The sequence below is a fragment of the Chiroxiphia lanceolata genome, chromosome 22, assembly GCF_009829145.1.
Source record: "Chiroxiphia lanceolata isolate bChiLan1 chromosome 22, bChiLan1.pri, whole genome shotgun sequence".
Classification (NCBI taxonomy): domain Eukaryota; kingdom Metazoa; phylum Chordata; class Aves; order Passeriformes; family Pipridae; genus Chiroxiphia; species Chiroxiphia lanceolata.
This window is the reverse complement of record NC_045658.1, coordinates 209,040-228,926: the sequence shown is the minus strand read 5'-3', so window position 1 is coordinate 228,926 and position 19,887 is coordinate 209,040. Positions and strand designations below refer to the sequence as shown.

Sequence of the window (19,887 nt, the reverse complement as noted above, 5' to 3'; positions counted from 1 at the left end):
TGCGTCCCTTTTCCCCTCTGATACCCAGTGTTATACTCTATTATCATTAATTTATGATTCCTCTGCCAGGCCCATGACATTTGTCTTTCCCAGGAAGTTGCCTTCCTTGCTTGTTTGTCCTCACACTGAGGACTCCCAAGCCACAGCTCCTCGATTACACAGCTCGGCCTGGAAACAGGAGTCAAAAGTCCTCAGTACCCAATCGACCTGCACCAGCAGGTCAATTAAAGCACAAGCTGGGCCAGTATTTGGGGCTGACCCATTCATTTCGGAAAGAAAAAGTATTTTTCAGTCTCTTTGAGCCCTTTGAAACAAATCAATTCATGATTCTGCCCCTCTAGGTTCTCAGGTGAAGGGCTGCTCAGCTCATCCTTGAGCCAGCAGGATTTCCTCTCCTATCCGTTCCCTAGGAGTTGTAGAAAAACAATTCCTATCCAGTTATAATCCAAACTATGAGCAAATCCCTCATCTCCACCATTTAAAATTGCCACATCCTGGCTAACCAAGGGCTTTTCTTAAAGCTGGACAAAGAACCTCCAACATAGGGAGGAAAAATTATACATATAAAATATAATTTGTCCCCATAGGTGGATCCAAAGCACAAGTTGAGTACAAGTGGGGTTACTCTTACTTGGGCTACAGAGGATGAGCAGCTGTTTGGCAGAGGGAGGTTCCACACCCGCTGCCATCTCAGGCGGTGGGTGCAAATTCCTGCCACTGAGACTTTCCCTGAGGTTTTCATCCCTCCAAGTCACTACTGCAGCCCTGTTCCTGCAAGTTAAGATTTTGCAGAGGCACATATTAAACCAGAAAGGCAGAGCAGAAACAAATATCCCAGAGTGAGAAGGTAAATGAAAACCTCAACACACCAGCCTTCCCCCTCCTGGGCTTAAGAATTCACACAAACTCATCTCCAGCTTCAAAAAAGGTTTTTCCTTGGACAGAACCAAGAGAAAATGACCAAATCTCAATGTGTTTCCCTGGGGGATCCCAGCTTTGAGGTAGACACATGTTGCCTTCCTCAGCCTGTGTCCCACAAGGAGCTCCATTATGGACCACAAGCCCCAGGTAAACACTGATCACCTGCAGGGTCTGGGGGTGAAACAGGTCATGTCAGCCAAAATCAGAGCACATTAATCAATGTTAATGCCAGCAGTGTCCATTTGCAGAAGTTCACTCAAAGGGTAATTTCAATGGCCAAGAGCCCAGCAGGTATTTATTTCCTTTCCCAGTTTGCCCAGGATTAGGTTTGGAGCAGTGAAACCAGAGCTGTGCAAGGTCCCTCTGCCCACCAAGAGGTTCAAGAGGAGACTCTGGGTGAGGTTCACAGATGACACAAGGACCAAGCACAGGAGCTTTTGGGTCAGCACTTATGGGTGGAACCATCTACCCCAACCTATCGAATGCTGCTTCTCTGCCACCGCCCTGCTGGACACACTGACCCCCCAGCCTGTATTTAACACACCTCTAAATACACCTGTTCCACATTGCTGGATCCCTGGAGCCTCAATCCCAGCACCCTGGAAGGGCAGCAGGCCCTTGAAGAGCAGTGGGACATCACACCCTCTTCAAAACAAACACATTTCAGCTCATCTGGATATGAGACAAAAAACAAATAACACTGCAAGGAAAGCAAGAGAAACAAGGACACCAACCACAGACACTTCTTCCTGGGATTTTTTTTATTTTTGTTGTTTTAGTCTTTTTTTTTTTCTTTTTTTTTTTTTCCCATTTTTTTAGTATGGAGGCTCAAGTATCAGATGTAGATTCAATTTAAGCTTTACAAAAAAAACCAAAAAATCAAAACAAAAACCCCTTTTGCATTCCATAAAAATTGACAGAAAAGCGCCTTGGAACCAGAAAAGAAAGAAGAAATTTTCAGCAGGTCTCCAAATCACCATCTCCTGCACATCTGGGTGAGTCAGTATCGTACAATCCCAAGGAACACCCTCTCTCTTCCCTCCCTCCCACCAGCCAGCCCTTGTGCCCAGCCCCCAAACATACGTGGAATAGATTATTTTTCTTTTTTTTTTTTTTCCAGTTCTTCCTCTTTCACACACCACAGTATTTAATAAATTTTTGTTTTACATTTTTTACACCAATGTAACAAAAGGCAGGAGGGGGGTGAGGGAGGAAAAGACAAACAGTGATCCGTGGTGATGCATATAAACGGGGGAGGGTGGGAGACAGGTGGGGGAGAAAAAAATAATACATGGACTTCTACAGAAACATAGCCTAAGGTCTTGATAGTAAAATGTGGTGCGAAGTAGGCCTCAGAGACTGAAAAAGTTTGTACAGCTTTATTCATGGGGAGAAGATGGCGTTGCATGGAGAGTATTGGATGCAAATCGTGACGTGATGGAACAGAAAAGGGCAGGGGGGATGAGTTCTCTACCAAAGGAATCTAACGAGTGCATGGCATGTCTGGTTAGCACGGAGAGGATTTTAACTTTGCTGCTTTCTCTTCAAAGCCTCCACCAGGTCGTTTTTAAGAGCTTCTTGTTTTGATTTGTCTGCAAAAGTCTGCACAGACCTGCGAGGAAGAAGGAAAGGCGTGTCAGAGGCGCTGGATGGAGGGGAGGGGTTGGGGACAGTCCAGGCATGGAGGCAAGAGGGAGGAGAAGCACCTCAGCCCAGGCCCAGAGGGAACACTTAGCTCTGCCTGTTGGACCACAGGAAGCAGAAGGCAATGAACACCTGGGTGAGGACATTAAAGCAAAACTCACTCCAGCAAGGATGGCACCAAAGGCTTCCCTGGCAGCTCCAGCTGCTGGAGGGAGACTTCCAACATTTTATGTTACAGAAGAACCCCAGCATCCCACCAGCAAAGGGGGTTAGTGCTCCTGCTCTCCAAAAGTCCAGAGAAAATCCAGCCTCCACCCAAGGAGAAGGGAAAGGCAGGGGGAGCTCCTGCAGACTGTTCACCGAGGGTCGAGCGGCCGCCTCAAAACTCCCCTCGGTGTTTGCACTGGTGGGAAAAGCAGCCAGAGGTTCTGGGCTCAAATTTGCCTTCTTTTGTACCTTCTCTAAGTAATGAGTGATCAAAGCAGCTGAAGAAGAACAGAGATACTGTCACAGGATTATTGCAGAGGTTCCCTTTGGATAGAAGTACAGAGGAAAAGCTCCATCTTCCAGGAGTCCCTCAGATCAGTGCCCTGTGAGATGGCTGTAAGGGAACCACTGATTCCAATGGGACAAGAAGAATTTTCCACTTTTAATAAAGACCCTCTTAAATGTGATTATGATAAGAATGATAAAACCAGACTTTTCCAGAGTTGTTACCATGGAGAAGTGGTAAGAATCCAGTTTGGTAAGATATTTCCTCACCCAAACCATATTTCACAGCCTTTTCAGTACTCAGTACCTGGGATAGTGGAAAGTGTCCCTGCCCATGGCAGGGGGATGGAACTGGATGAGCTTTAAGGGCCCTTCCAATCCAAACCAGTCTGGGATTATATGATTCAAAGACTTATTTTCCCTGGATGCTGTCTCCTGTAAACAAGACTGCTCTTTATGGTGGATATTTTCCTACCATTTTTATAACAGTATTTCCATTCTCTTGTCTCTGGAGACTTCTGCTGCTTTAATAAAAACATATACATTTGATATTTGCATTTGTCACAGGCTGAAGAAGTGGTTCTTGGCCATTATCAATAAACAGTGAGTTTTACCCTTCGTCAGCTTAATGTGTTTAAAACAACATCTGTAATTCATTAGAGGTGGACTGGGAGGTTACGGTGGCCCATGGTTAGTCACTGCTGTGCATCCTCGACACTCAGAGCTCCAGAGCAAAGGAGAGCAGAGGAACAAACCCCTTCGGAGGCTGCGCAGAGCACAAGCAAGTGGAGGCTGGGAATGTTTGAGTGAGCTTGAGCAGGACGGGGTTTCAAGCTCCAAGGAAATTCAAGATCCACCAGGCAAACAGGGGATGTGGGATGTGCATGTGAGCTCTGAACTTATGGGAAGTACCAGTTGGGTTTTTTTCCAAACTGTGAGACTCCCAAGATATCATTCTGCAGGGAGGACATTAAGATTACAGGGAGTTCCATCCTGGAAGTGGTGTACAGAGCTGTAAAAAACTGGGACAGAGTCCCAAGGCTTCTGGATCAAATCAGCCCAATCCAACACCGCTCCAGGTACCACGTGCTACTTTCCTGCTCCCAAGCCAGAGTGCAAAGTGGTAAATCCTGCCACAATTCCGAGCGCGAGGCTTCAAATGGGGGGACCTGACATTTGAAATGGAAATCCCAGTGTTTAGTTGCCCATATTAGGAAACAACCCGTGGGTGGAACCCGGCTCCAACACTGCTCAGTCTGCGGGATTAGGGGTTAGTTCTGTCCCGTTACCATGCAGGGCTGGGCTGGGTGAGTCCTGGTTTAGTGCTGCTCTCACACCTCACAGGCAGCGAGGGGTACCTGGATTGGTTTAGTTATCAGGCTGGATGTAGATCTGGCGCTGGGTCAACACTTGAGAAAGTTCCCTCTGCAACTGCTTATACTTTTGGTTGTCAGGAATAGCATCGATAGATCTACAGAGAGCAGTCGGAAACCAGGGAGCAAACAGGGAAAAGAACAGTCAGAAGAACTCAGGCACACAGATCCGGGATTCTGGAAACCGCCAGGGAAGGAGTGTAAAAACACAGGTTAGGAGGAGCAGGGAAAAGCTGGAGCCGACGCTCCGTGTGTTACCAGTCCTGAGCAGATCCCAGTGCTGCCCACAGTGCCAGGACTCACTGAGGGATGGGAGACACAGCAGGGAGTCAATACAGCAGCTGAAGGCAACGTTCACAGGGAAAATGACTATATTACATATTTCCTCAACTGTTAATAAATGTTTCCTGGCTAAACCCCGCACAGCACAAAGGGAAACAGGTCTGTGCTGAAGGCTGGGGTTTGGGACAGGACCCAGACCAGCTGCTCTCGCAGATACTGCAACTCCCCCTGCCCATGGTGCAGCACAAACATTTAATTAGCACCATTTTTCTATCTTCTTCCACATGCCAGGCTGTGAGAGAACATCAGAACACTTATTTGTGCTGTTTATTCCATATTATCACACTGTGCTGGAAAATCTCTCTGCACTTAAAACGAAATAATTTGGCATCTGTTTTGTGCTTCCCTCTAGGAGCAGAACTACCAGCCTGAGATTCATATGTCGAATTCCTGTCCAGGGATGGGCAGGGGTTGAAAAGTACAGCACAGTTTCCCTATAGAAAGGCACAGGGGATTTATTCCTTTAATCTCTTCCAGTACACTGTATTTTTGACCAGTGGTGTTGAGAGAAAAGACAGAATTTAAACCAAAGTCTAAATACCACAAACCACTCACATCATAACTTAATTCTGGGACTGTTTTAAAGAATAGCAGAAAGAGAAGTCAGAATTCAAGTACAACTTCCAGGACTGTGAAGAATAAACCCTCTAATTAAAAATAATCCTGAAATACAAGTGTTGTTAGCTGGGCTATTTTCCTCCTGGTGGGGGAACAAGGGATTAAAACATTGCTTCAGATTTCTATAGTAGAAGTGTTCTCTGAAATTCATGCAACAAATAATGTTCCAAAGCTCAGGGAGGGGAAACAAAAGCAAATCAAGGCTGGGGGTGGCATCACAGGGATGGGAAGGGGGTCCCACTCCCAGCTGGAGTTTCCTTACCTCAGCCCATTAACGATGTCCTTTGTTTTTCCAAAATAAATCTCATTCAGTGTACTTCTGATTTTGTTTTCCATGTCCTGCAAAAGGGTATGAAATCCGATCAGTTTTCAGGAATGGTGCAGCACTTACACTACACCCATCACACAGGCCCAACCTGATCTATTCCTATTATTTAGATCCTCACCAAACACATTCTGACCCCATCTCTCTGCTCTAATCAAAGAAATAAAGGCTTTTTTTCCCCACTCTCTCCTCCCAGTTAACCACTCCAGGCCGTGGGATCTCTCTCTGGACCACGAGAGGGCAGTTTCTCTCCAGCTATACACGTACTGCACAAAAGGAAAATGCATCTCACCCTAACCTTCCCCTGCAATTTCCTGGGGCATTGAATGGGCTCAGAGTGCCAAGTCAGTCACTGGGGATAACCAACAGTCAATAGTTTTGTGCTTAGGGATCACTTTGAATTTTTGACTTGTTCTTTAAAGCTGCATGACAGAGAGTTTTGAGAAAGAGAACTACACAGTATTTTTTCATTAGGTTGCTTTCACTCAAGCAAAAAACTTAGAAAAGGGATCAAAAAGGAAGCAGCTGCCTTTCTTTAATTTCCCAGTTCACATAAAAATGCATTATAGTCTATTTTAGTTGAGAATTTCCTCCTCTCTGGCCATAGTGGCTATGAAAATCAAGGAAACTGGGAACATCTCTATACAGGACAGTACAACGAAACAGCAAAACAGTGCTGCACCTTCTGAGCAGCTTCACCCCTTGTGCTGAGCTTAGAGGACTGGCAGCTGCCATAAAATCCAGCACTAAACCCAATTCCAGGTCATTTAACAAGCACTTGATACACACTGAACTTTCAGCTCAAGGAGAGTTGTGTGTAACAACCTAACTTGAAATAATTCTTCCCAAAAGTGACTGCAAAAGCAAGCATGGGGGTAGGAATTTATTAATTAGTTCTCGGGTTAGGAACTTATTTTCCAGGACGATTATTGCTGTGCTGAGCAGGAGCCAAAGGGCAGAGTGGTGGCTTTGTATCACCAAATGGCTGGAAGTGATGCTGGGAGGAGCACGGAGCCATCACACACCAAGCCACAGCCACAACAGGAATAAATAATTTGTTTGTAAAATAAAAAACAACAAAATTTTCATGTATGTGGCCAAATTTGGCCCAAAGAACCTGCAACAGGTTGGAGCTGCTGTTCCCAGCACTCACCTCTACCAAGCGCCCGATGTTGGCTATGTGGGGCGAGGAGTCACTCACAGTCTCATCCTTCTCCATCTGGAAAGGAAACACACTGAGCCATCAAAAACATGGAAACCTGAGGGGAGCGTGTGGCAACATCCAGGAGGGGTGGGAGAAAGTGGGTCTCAAAAACTCTTTTATTGTGCAAACAGCCCAGGATTGTGCTGAGACACTCCCAGCACTCGACACAGGCACAGGTTGGTAACAGAAATGCAGTGTAATAAAAACCATGGATGAAAATAAAACCCTGGTGTAGACAAGCCCTACAAAATTGTCACTCCATCCTACTGAGGGGGTTGCAGGAGATCTACAGAGGGAACATGTAGCACAAGAAGCTCTGCAGCACGGAGGGTATTAAAGGCTGGTGCTGAGGAGCTGCACACGAGGATGGTGCTGGCAGCGGAGCAGCTATGAACTCTCCCTCAAAAACAGCCTTCTCTTTTCATCTCCACCTCAAACACCACCTCCAAACACACCTGGGGCACATCCTCCACTCTCAGGCTCTCCTGGCAAAAGACACCTCAGGCATTATTTCCCTTCCAGTAGAGAGGGAAAGTGCAGGGAATACAAAACTCACAAAAACCTGCAAAGGTGGTGATGATTTAAACTACTGAAATAATGTGGAAAGAGAAATTTGACTGTTTGTATCTCTTTTTTTTCTTTTTAGACAAAAAGCTGTATGAACATGTACCTGATTATTAAGAGGAAAGAAGTACAAAGTAAGTGTGGGGGCAGGGAAAGAAGCAGTTTCTTTACTGCCCTTTGCAGTAGAAATTGTGCTCTTTGCAGTAGAAATTCAGAGCTGGATAAACTCAAGTGTATAATGACACCAATGCTCTTAGTGCAGTACCTGAATAGGAGACAGGTCCATGAACAGTTTTTCATCCCTAAGATCAAAAAATGGGAGCTGGAACTGCACCACTCGCTTGATTTCATCTGACTTTGTCCCACAGGATGCCCACTCAGAAGCCATCCCTGACCTGTGCTAAGGAAAAGACCATCTTCTCCAGTTCTTGAGGTGAGAACTGTGGCTAAGATATGGACAAGCTGCTGAATGAACACCAGTCCCAGAAACCTCAACTGACACAAGGTGTTGCTGAGACGGCACAGAGACAAAACCGGGAGAAAAATGTAGTGGGAAGAACAGTCTTCAAAGGGTTTTACTAATCCCAATGAATTCTCTTATCCATCTGTTCCTATCCCTCCCTCAGGGTAGAGTTTAAAAATCTGGACCAGTTACAGGTTTCTTCTAATCAGCCAAGTCTGTAACAGGCTTGGGGAAGCGTGTAATTGAGCTGGAAACCCAGAGGCAAGAGATAACCTGCAAGAGGAGGAGAAAGAGCATGAGGATGTTTAATTTTGCCTGTAGACTGCAGTCAGATCGTTTACATGGCATGGAGACACTGCCCGGAGAATGGATCCAGTTGAAGTGGAGGAGGAACATTACACAAACACACATGTACATGTCATGGTGAGTTTGGGAACTACCACCAGCAAACTGCCCAAATCTGGGGTAGTCAGGAGCTGGCAGTGGGTCAGTTCCTTCCACGGGCTCCCTAATGTGCCTTCTCCACACCTGGAGAGGCCAAGCTCCATGGCAAGAAGCAGAATCTGAAAACAAATTTTTTTTTTTTTTTGCAAAACGTATATTATTACATCTCCATAAAAACTGCTGCCAGAAGGAAAACATTTTTATGTGCTCTCGAAGGCCAGATGTTACAAGAGGCTGTTTAATGGAGTGCAGAGGCAGGATCAGCCTTGTCCTACACAAAGTCAGGTTTTGCTGAGTTGGTGGGATTTTTAGAGGTTCCTTCCAGTGGCTGCTTAAATAAAGGGGTTAATTTGCTTCAAGGGGAAATTCCCCTCTGTAGGTTAATGTTAACAAGCAGCTCATCTTCCCACTGTCACTCCCCATCTGCCCGCTGAGCTCAGCCAAAAACCAGGATGAGCCAAGTCCCACAGACATGGCTCAGTTGCTGCTCTCCCACTGGAGATCCACTGTTGGCTTCCCTGCCTCCCTTCCCAGCCATCTGCTCCCGGTGTGACTCACAGGGAAGCTCACTCTGCTGGGGATACTGAGCTCTCGATGGCTGGTTGGTCATTTTGCATGTTTCCTGCATCAAATAAAACAGTATTCTGGGCTTTCTGTAAACAGTACTTGGAGAAGTAACACAAAGAGAGAACTTTAAGTTGGAGAAACACTTTGTTCCATCACAAAAGTGCCCCAAAATACCAGGAAGATAGAAGGGAGCTCATCCGCCATTTTGCACTGAAGAACCAACAACATCCACAGCTGCTCTGGCCACAGAGCAATGTGAAAATCCCTTTAATGAAACATAAACAGCCATTTGAGCCAAAAGCTCCCAAAGCCACAGGCAATGGGCAGACTGAAGTCTCCAGGTGGAAAATATGTGGAATTATTTGGATATCAGCAAGGCCTCTCTCTCCAGCATTTATTTCAAACTGTAAGCAGACAAATGAGGGTTGTAAGCTCTGAGGGATGCAGTGCTGTAGGAACCAGCTGAGAACTGACCTCATCCTTTCATGTAGATTTATTCTCACCAGTGTAACCAAGGACATCCCATATCCTGTACCAAACCGTACAGGAGCAAACCTGAGGATGCTACATACCCTCCACATGCCACCAGTCCAGACATGCTCGACTCTTCTACTCCCTCTTTTTCTAAACTATTATATAACTGAACCAATCTGAAACCCATAAGGGACCTTAAAGCCCATCCAGTCCCACCCCCTGCCACGGGCAGGGACACCTTCCACTAGCCCAGGTTGCTCCAAGCCCCATCCAACCTGGCCTTGGGACACTTCCAGGGATGGGGCAGCCACAGCTTCTGTGCCAGGGCCTCACCACTCCCACGACAGAAAAGGGAAGGAGAAATAACTCCCCAGACAATCCCTGGTCAGTACATCCCTACTGCCCTCTGCATCCCAAAATCCTGCTCAGTGCACTGGACAACTGCTGAGGGGGAGTTCAAGGATCACGAGTAGATCCCACCGGTGAAGAAACACTTCCTGTTACAACATCTGGAAGTGGGTGGGATGGGCCTTGACATGAAAGCTGGACTTGATGGAAATCGATGATGCTACCAATTGCTGAGCACAGGGATGATAAATGGCAGAAAGGCTCTGCTGGCATTTCACTGAGCAGCAACAGATCCCAGGGAACATCCCTCTGCGCGCAGGGACTGCTCTGTTTGCACAGCCCAGCCTTCATCCAGCTCTGCAGAACATTCTTCCGCCACTGGAGCGTGTTTAAAGTTCAAAAATCAACACACATCTAAGTTGCTTTAATCCAAAATCTCAGGCCTCCCATCCCTGTGACTTTATATCCTCCCCTTCCCACATCTCTAAATGTAAATAAACTATAGGTTTGGAGCCAACTTCTTCCTCAGCAAACTTGAGCTTCCTCAGTGTTCATCCTGGCTCAGGAAACACACACACAGGTTCTTTGTGCACAAGGACATCTCTGAAAGGCACCTGTTGGTCTTGCTTTCAAGGGGGGGTCCAGAAGTCCATCCAGCAAAGTGCAGTTTTGACTGTTTGCCAGAAAACGGGCAACCTTTGCATAAAATGAAACAGGATCACACAGCTGCTCCTACCTTAAAGAAAAATGGAACCTCAGAGTTCAGCCAAAGCCATTCGGTGCCCTGGCAAATGACACAAGTAATTCCAAAGTACACAAAGAGGACAGGACCCCCAGGTCTGTCAGGGAAAATCCCCTGCCAGGCATCTGGCTTGAATCAGGAGACGGTGGGAGTTACCTGCAGCCCCTGGAGAAGGGAATGGAAAAGCTGCTGACACAGTTCATTTCCCTGCAAGCCTTGCTCCCTGTGCTATAAATTGAGGCAGTGCATCCTGTCCTTCCCTCACTTCTAACCGTGGCACGCAGAGGGAGTGTAACACCCCAATCCATCTTTCCCTACCCAAATTCCACCTCAGTCCTTGTTCTGAGCGAATCCTGCCAGTGTTGGGACGTGAGCTGAGAGTTACTTCCTCCATCCTGGCCTGTGGTGCTTCAACTCTGAGCTCTCCTGAGCTGCATCCAATACAGAGTTTGGAAGAGCCCCCTTGTTTAGGCAACTGTTCAACTGCTCTACCTGACATTGCAGGACATGAGCAAGGGGAAAAAAAAAGATTCAAATCAGCTTTGTCCTTCCAGTTCCCCCAAAAAGTTCTTCTATAATGCACTTTGGAGTCAAAAGAAGGATGGCTGCACTCTCTGTGTATTTATGTAGAACAACATTTATGTAGAACAACATTCCTAAAAATTAGAACAAACCTTCACTGGGCAAAAGGACAAGTATTGTGCCACACAAAAGGACTTCTTCAGCCATGATCTAATCAAGTGCCCAACGTGAACATGTCACATCAGCTTTAATTCTCTCTTAAATTTCCAGGACAAAATTACCATCTATGGATCCTACATGCATGGAGCTGGCTAAGAACTGATCTCATCCTCTCAGGATAAAAGTTAATACATGTGCATATATAAATCAATTATGCATATGGATAAATTATGTAAAGGAATATATATCACAACAAACATGGGTTTGTGTTGTACACTTGTATATGCAGACACATTTCTCTAGCCCAGCTCCAAGTTCAGCTTTACCATGACACATTCCAAGAGCTGTTCCTTTGGCCTGTTCCTGGACACCAAGTTAATCATTCCATCAGCACTCAAGAAGTACCCCATTTGCAGCTAAGAGGCCAAACTGGTTTCAAAGTAATGGCTCTCCCCAGACCTTCCTTTCCAAGCACTGAGAGGTTCCCTCTGCCATCAGTTTGTAAGCCAGGATATGACCAAGTTTGCGAACACTTCAAAAGCTTCCTCTGAAACACAAGGACATCTGCTATTCACATTTTTACAACGAAGGTGGTCAAGTAGCTTAACTGTTGAGCTGACCAAAGCCATGTACAATTTACCACAGACAAAAATAACTTCAAAATATTACTGATTACTGATATTGCCAAGGTGAAACTGTACCATACCATTCAAGAGGTAACTAAAACCTAATTTTGGTGGCTACGTTTACTGCAGACTGTATAAAAAGCCGATTAAAAAGTAAAAATAAGACTCGCTGTCCTTAGGTGATGTGGCAAACTGGATTTACAGCAAAGTACAAGCCTTGCACTCAGGAGTTTAGTCCAGCTGAATACAAGGCTTGGGACAAACGGCTCCTGCTCACACTGCACACCTCAAGGCAGCGTGAAGATTGCAGTTGTCTGCTGTGGATTCTGTCCCATCAAGCCTTCTGTGGCATCCCCAACCAGCAAATCCCCATCCCCACGCTTAAATCTGCCCTCCAGTTTCCACTGTTTGTGCAGGAGCTGAGCATCACCACCCCAGTGGCTGGTTCACGGTTACTTACATTGGAAACGGGTCCTGGCTTTAATGCATCACATCTGAATTCAATGTTCTGCTGTTAAAATGATGACAGAAGCATGAATCTCACCACTCCAGCTTTGAGAGTGGAAGTCAAACTAAACAAGGCCCAGCAGTTCAGGCCAAGGTGTACTGAGGACACCCATTCCGCACAGACTCTTGTTTTCCTTGGCTCATCTCGTGCTCCAGGAGGCCGTGGCCAGAGTCAAGCCCTTGGCCTGCACTTCACAGCTCTGATTTACAGTATTAGCCAGGCCTGGGATTAAATATTTGTCCGGGTCACCATAACTCGGGTGTAATTACTGCAAACATTTTAAAACAGTCAAAAAAAATGGCTCAAAACTGTCTCCAGATGCCTTTTTCCTTCCCCTGCTTTTCCATCAGCTTCTTCCGTGAGTCAACAACATGGAAATAAAAATCACCCAGGTTTAGGGCAAGCTCTGCAGGAGTAACCCAATTTCAGTTCCTCTCTACAATCACAGACCCTTTTTGCTTGGCTCAAACCTGCACAAACCCAGGAGGTTTTTAACAGAGTCTGCATTGTCCTTTGTATGGAAAAGCCTCGCTCTGCCCTGGGAAGGCTCATAAAGAAGTTTAGCTGCTGCCAATCTCTCCAGTCACTCGTGACCTTACAATGTGCCTCCTGTCCTCCAGAGTTTATTACTCTGCTTGAGTCACTGACTCCCAGAGCCCAGATCTTAAGCAGCCTACCAATTCCTCAGCAGCACAAAGCCTCTGGCAGGTGGGCTGGGGCAGAAGCACCTTCGTCCACAGAAGTCCAACCCAGCAGACCCAGAGACTCAGGTAGCAGCACTGCCTGAATTCCCATCAGTCTGGCACCTTCCTGGTGAAAAACAGCTCTCAAGAGTAATTAACACTGGCACAAACCTCTAAATGTTTAGAAGAGATTTATCTTTTTTTTTCCGGAGATTTTTAAAGATCACTGTCCTGGTACTGCAGTAGGAAAACACTAAAGACAGATACTAAAAGACAACGCCAAATGTTTAGAAGAGGTTTTTGTTTGGTTTTTTTAGGAGATTTTTTTTAATTAGTCCTGATACTGCAGGAGGAAAATACTAAAGAACGACACTAAAAGATAACTGATGTGTTTAAGGACAGGAGAATCCTATAGTCAGTGCAAAATACAGGTTTGCTCACGGTGGTTTAGCTGGCTTTTAAAAGAGAGACATAACAAAAGAGGTCATCTTGTATTTTTACAATCCTATTGGAATCTTCCAGTAAGAAAGTGCGCAAATCTTAAAAATATCTGCAACACAGATGAGAGTATAAAAATTCAGGGATACCGGAAGACAAACTAAGACTTAAAAGCAAGTCTAAACTCCTGCTGAATGTTTTACATTCTTAATTGCAAACTCCACTGCTGTCAAGCACAGTTCAAGGGGCTTTCTGGTAATTACACACTGCATTTACCATTTCACTGGGCTGCAGAACAGTAGAAGAGATGCTTATACAACACCTCACAAACTCAACTTTTTGGGCCTGACTGGGGCTACTGGGTGTGGAACTGGGGAAATGCATTCCCAAGTGTGCACAGGACACAGACATACCTGTCTGGTAAGGCTCCCTCCCAGGTTCATGGTACCAGAACCAGTTTTATTAGTCTGCAACCACAGCATCACTGTGGAGGTCAGCTTGTAATGAGCAGTACGGCCACTGGATTTCTCCTGGAAGTGAGAGAACAAATAGGGATAGAGACAAAAGGTTAAAATCCCTCCAAAAGCTAAATGGGTGCTGGCCTGGCAGACCCCACAAGCAACAGGACAGGTAAGTCTAACCCCACTCACAGAGCACAGTCTGTTTCTTAAGAACAATTCTAAGTGTGCACATTCCTCTAATTTTCTCTAATTTTCCAAAGCACATCTAGTTAGAGCAATTTACCGTCCTATTACCTTGTTTTTATTACCTAATTAGTGATATTTATCTGTAGACCTTTATGTTAAAAAAAAAAATAATCTCAGGATCACATGCACAGAAAGTGACATACTTTCAATTCTTCTGGGATTCTTTTTGATTACAGCCCTGACTTATCTCCATCCAAATTGCTTCAAGGCATTTTCAAAAATAAACAGGGGAAAGAAGTTTACAGCCCTGACACAATATTGCATTGTTCAATGAACACCTGTGCTCCTTAATTGTCTGGAATTAACTGGGTTTTGTTTTCACTTGGGTGTATCAACTGCCCCAGAGGCTGTACCTGAACCTCTACCACGTGGATAGAATCCCAGCATCCCTTAATCTTCTTTGATCCATCTCCAGCTTTCTTAATGAGGATCACTCCGGCAAAACCATGATCCAGATCCCAGAGGTAGACAGAGGAGACTCCACCTTCAAAATACCTGCAGGATGAAATCCAAGAAGAATGTTAAAAGGAAGCAGGGCCCAAGCCAGAGTCAGGTAGCAATAATAATCTTAAATAAGCAGAATTTCTATGTCCTAACAAAGGTTATTTTTTCTTGTAAGACAGCACAGTCTCACCAGTTACACACCCAGAAACACAGCAGTTCCAATCATTTTATAATGCAGAGACTTTAATTACAAAAAGCCCTGTACATTTCTCTAAAGGAGAATAAAAGTCTGGTGAGAAGCAGAGCTGGTTACAGATTGCTACAGGACCCAAGCAAACAATTCCTCTGATTCCAATTAACTACAACAGCTGGTAAAAGCACGAGCTACGAAGTGGGCTGAGTAAGGCTTTATTTTACAGTTTGGTCTTCCCCCCCCCGCTTTTCTCTTGCTATTGGCAAAGTTTGGAAGTTCTTTACAACAAAGTTCACTAATTAAGACAAAAGGGAGCAAGTGAACAGCTTTATGGTGCTGCCTCAAAAGTTTGTGTGAAGCTGATTTATTGACTGACTGTAAAGCAAGCTGAACTGAAACCAAGGATCTCAGAAATGAAGGGATGTGTTGAGTTTTTATTATTACAGCTTCACCTACAGGATACAATAAGCCAGACTACCTAAATCTCAGGTTTCTGGGACTGAAAGTACACCCAGAAAACTAACAAAGCAATGCCACCTGCAGAGCCCCACTCCCTCTGGATGACATCAGTGCTGGGCTCCTCCTGTGCCAGGTGGAAAATGCACCTTAAAACAATGGTAATCAACCCAACACTGGGTTTGCTTCTTGGAAGAAAGAAGCAAAAGGAGCAATTTTGCCTTCTAGAAAACTGGAATTGTAACCCACAGCATTTTACTGTTTCCATTCTCAAGTTACCAAACAGTCCTAAGGAGGATCAAGGAAAAGGGAATGCTCTTCTATGCCCCACAGCTGTCAGATCAGGGATGAACTCACAGAATGACCATGTGAAAGGAGGAGAGGTGACTTCAGCTGATCATCAATGACACAATTTTGGTAGTCAGACTTTTTCATTGTCTGGAGGAGAGCAGCGGCTCAGCATCCAAAGGCAGGAGGAGCTGCCAGGATTGACAGTTCCCAGCAGCTGAGAGAGAGTCAGGCACATTAAACTGGTCTATGCTGCTGCCTCTGATTGTCACACTGACCTGCAAGTGACCATGTTCCTCCTCTTCTGCAAGAAAGGAAAGTATCCTTCATGGCCAACCTGGAAAACTCAGTCAGTCAATCTTCCCACCTTTGTGCTCCCTTCCTTTCTAAATAAGAGCCTACCAGTTATGAATGACATTTAAAATTCAATTTACCGTGCATTTTGGACTTCTCATATTACTTTGAAGTACTGTGGATCCAAGGACACTAATCCATCCTTCCCACAAGTCAGGAGAAAAGATATTGGGAAGTAAATGCAAATAACACAGGTAACTTTAAGTACATTCTCTGCACCCACAGACCACTCCACTATGTTGTTTCAAGAAGGCACAGTCATCAAAGAGCCTCAATTCCCTTTAATTCCAGGCATCCAAGTTTATACCAAAACCAATGTTGACCTCAGGAAGGAGAAACAACTTCATATCAACTCACCACAGCATTTTATTTTTAATGGGTGACTCTGCTGGGCAGTTCAGTGCCCAACATGCACCCATCATCCTATGACATTTGTCAAGCCACTGATAACACACTACTGGGAAAGGAAAACCCTTTGCTCCACAGCCATGCCAAAGCCAGACTTCCAAAGGCAACTTAAACCTACCACACCAACAAACACCCTTTTTATATCCTCTGGGGAATTCATAAGTGGATTTTGGTTAATGCAGTTAATGGGAATTCCAGCCTTGCAGCAAACCTCAGTTCCAGTCTCGGTGACCCTTCCTTTGGCAGTGGGAACCAAAGACCAGAGAACAGCAGTTACTGTCCACTTTCAGACCAAGACTGCTTGAAAATATACGTGCATATATATATATATTCTTTTTCATATATAAAGTGAATTTACTCAAAATGAACTGGTACCCCTTAGAACATTATGATGTGTACAGACAGTTCCCCCATTACTCACTTTACGACCTTCCTATGAGCATGAAACCTTAATTAAGAGAGAGACTGAAACAAGGTTTTGGGAAATTTATTCTTACCTACTGTACTTTGATCCTAATGACATGAAACAGGAAAAAAAATCATTTTTTATGTGGTTCACCTTTATGAGATTTTACATAAAGGTTTTTGTGGGTATTTTAAGAATGTGCTAAAATGTTGTCTGAAACCACATAAAACCATGTGAAGAACCTCCCGCCAGAACTAACAGCTCACACATGGTAACGCTTTAACTCGCCTTTGTATATTTAATGAATCAAATATAGTATTAATATTGTTTTAAATACCAACATGCTATTTCAATAAAGCTGCTTTGCCATAGCCAGATCCAGTATCTGGAGACTGGAACAACAATGCCTGTGACTGAACCCGTATGGATCCAAGGCACCCCGGGATATACATTATCCAAAGCCTCCTCTGTGCTTCAGCACTACAGAATCACTCCCAAAACTCACTCCTCCTTCACAGGGAGAAAATATATATCCTTGATCACTCCATTAGATTTCACCTTTCCTCACACAGCACTAAAGTGGGATTTCTAAACCCAGGACAGTCATGATTGGAGAGGTGGACATTCCCTGAAACCTGTTTTCTTCAAAAAAAAAAAAAAAAAAAAAAAAAAAAGAGGTGCCACAGGTTAATTGGCTGTTCCATAATAGAAAACAGGATGACAGACAGATTGGGAGGAATTTAAATCCACATTCATGAACTTGGATTTGCTGCAGGAAGGCTGGACTAACTCCAAGAACTTCACCATGGACTAATATGCAGTGCAACACTTATCCAAGCAGGAGAGGTACCAGCTCGGAAAAGGAAGGCATAAACTGGGATCTTCTCTGTTAAAGAAGCAGATGAGCAAAGCAGAGCAGAGGCCACATGCAGGAGTTGCAGCAAAACACTCTTTCCTTGATGGCCTGTTCTGGATGCCCCTGCTCATGGAGCATTATCCTCCTGCACAACAGCAGCTGGGAAAGGCAACCTGTCTTTTTTGGAAGCTTGAAGCACTGAATTGTTAAGGCTGGATCATCAAAAGTTCAACCATCAGCCCCACCACTAACCCATGTTTACCACTAACCCATGTCTCCCAGGGCCACATCCACATGTTTTTTGAACACTTCCAGGCACTTCCCTGGGCAGCCCACTCCAATGCTTTACAACCCTTTCCACGAGCAGATGCTTTTGGGATGCACAAGAGGCCTGAAGTAGCAGGAATTCATATGGAGTACCTCAGAAACATCCCCAAGGGATAAACCACTCTCAAAGGACAGCAATTCAAGGCAAAGCAATCGCTCCCCTTCTGCCCAAGAGCATCAATCAACAGAGGATACTTCAATCAGCATCAATCTGGGTTTACCTAAAGATAAAAGTTTGTTATAAAACAATGAAAAACATTGTTTTATGGTTGCCATATCCCTTAATTACAAGCAAAACACTGATAAATTATATCACAGTTGGGTTGGAAGGACCTTAAAAGATCATCTAGACCAAATGGCATCCCTGTCCTCTCCAAGGGCAGCCAGTGTTCTTCCACCTCTGGGAAAATACCTTTTTATAAGGTTGTCCAGGAAGGTGATTAAAAGCTCTAAGGCCCAACATAATCATTCAATCTCTTTGCAGAATTCAGAACAGCCGTTCTCTCAGAATCAATTACAGCTTTTATGTCACGATCAAACACTGAAGTTTTATATCCGTTACTCATCAACCACAGAACTCCTGGAAAAAGCTGTTTTATACAAAAAATGTCACACTTAAGACTGACCTACTCAACAAATGCAAGAATAAAAGAAAATCTTTAAGCTAAGAGTGATCCAAAGCTTTATGAAGTGTTTGAAGTTGAAGTGGGTGGAGACACAGGATGGAAACTTGTCTGAGGAACCCGAGTTTTATCCATGAAATAGAGCCTGTGGCCAGAACAAAGCTGTCACTTCAACAGGGATGTGATAGGAGAGGAAATCCCCCAGCCTCCAGCACAGACCTCAAGAAAGGAGGACAGATTAATCACTTTGTTTTACTGCTGAAGGACAGATCAGAAGAAGCCCTGTGACTTTGCCGATCCCACTCTGCTCCTCCCAAGCCTCGCAACAAACGGATCCCAGACCCTGGACGGAGAAAATGAGTTTCCACCACCCAGCAATAAAACCAAGCTCTGACTTTCAATTACACTTCAGAACCAAATCACTCATCTAGAAAAACATTTGTGTATTTTCCAGTAAGTAGCTGAGTGCCAGAGACAAAAAGTCTGTGGCTTCTGGCTCTCACAAACCCCTGATGCCAAAGTACCAAGACCTGGAACCTCAGCCTGGCCCGGCAAACCTTCCAAAGGGTTCCACAGGGTTTCAAACTGGCTTGTTTAAAGCAGAAAAATATATTTTCTTTATTCCCTAAAGGTCACATAGTTATTTCTTCCAGCTACAGAAGTTCAGCATAGAAAGGGAAATGTCTCCAGCTAGTCAGATCAACGGACTTCCAAGAAAACTGGCATTTAAAATCCTACGCCAAAGGAAAATACTGAGCATTCAGCTACACTTTTTTTACAAGAGTGACAATAACTAAAGTCATATTCATGAGAAGCTGGTGTCTAACAGCAACCCAAAACATTCCCTAAACCATGAGGTGAGGCAGCAAACATTCCAACTATTATGGAAAACAGGTGATTGGAATGGCAAGTGACTTGGCACAACTCTCACGGAGTCCTTCCCCTGTATCTGCACCTTGTCATTTTAAACCAGCACAGGAATCACAACAGAAATATGAAGGAAGTGGCAAATTTTAGCAACTCACCTTCCACCAAACCCAAACCACAAACTGTTCAACAAATCCCCTGCATCTCATGCCTCAAGTGAGGGGGAAACAAATTCTGCAGGACATCGAGAGTTGTCCCTAAATAATTTTGTTGCCTGTACCCTCCATCCAGCTCATGAGCCTGTTCTCTAATAAAAGGTTGGTACTAGGAACAAACCAGGGTGTAACACTTCTCCCACTGCTGTGAGTCCAGATGATTTACAATTCCTCTCTCCTCCTTCTCTGGTCCCAGGAGCACAACTGGGTAACACCCACAGACTTAAAATGCAGAAGGTAAAATGTCTGCGTACATAGACCAGGGGTTTTGCACCCCACTTGATGA

The 19,887-nt window shown here is 44.8% G+C and overlaps 1 protein-coding gene across 4 annotated transcripts in view; it reads right to left on the bottom strand.

The window, feature by feature from the left end:
• Positions 1-1,716: 1,716 nt before the first annotated feature.
• Positions 1,717-19,887, bottom strand: part of CAPZB (capping actin protein of muscle Z-line subunit beta) — a 66,063-nt gene continuing 47,892 nt past the window's right edge. For 2 of the 4 annotated variants that reach the window (XM_032708701.1, XM_032708703.1), the window contains exons 5-10: positions 14,518-14,659; positions 13,871-13,987; positions 6,869-6,934; positions 5,653-5,729; positions 4,416-4,528; positions 1,717-2,533 (exon numbers count right to left, since the gene is read on the bottom strand). In XM_032708701.1, the coding sequence (XP_032564592.1) occupies positions 4,426-4,528; positions 5,653-5,729; positions 6,869-6,934; positions 13,871-13,987; positions 14,518-14,659 (505 nt within the window). In that variant the 3' untranslated portion in view covers positions 1,717-2,533; positions 4,416-4,425. The remainder of the gene's footprint in view (positions 2,534-4,415; positions 4,529-5,652; positions 5,730-6,868; positions 6,935-13,870; positions 13,988-14,517; positions 14,660-19,887) is intronic. The other 2 variants (XM_032708702.1, XM_032708704.1) reach the window with 2 other exon arrangements.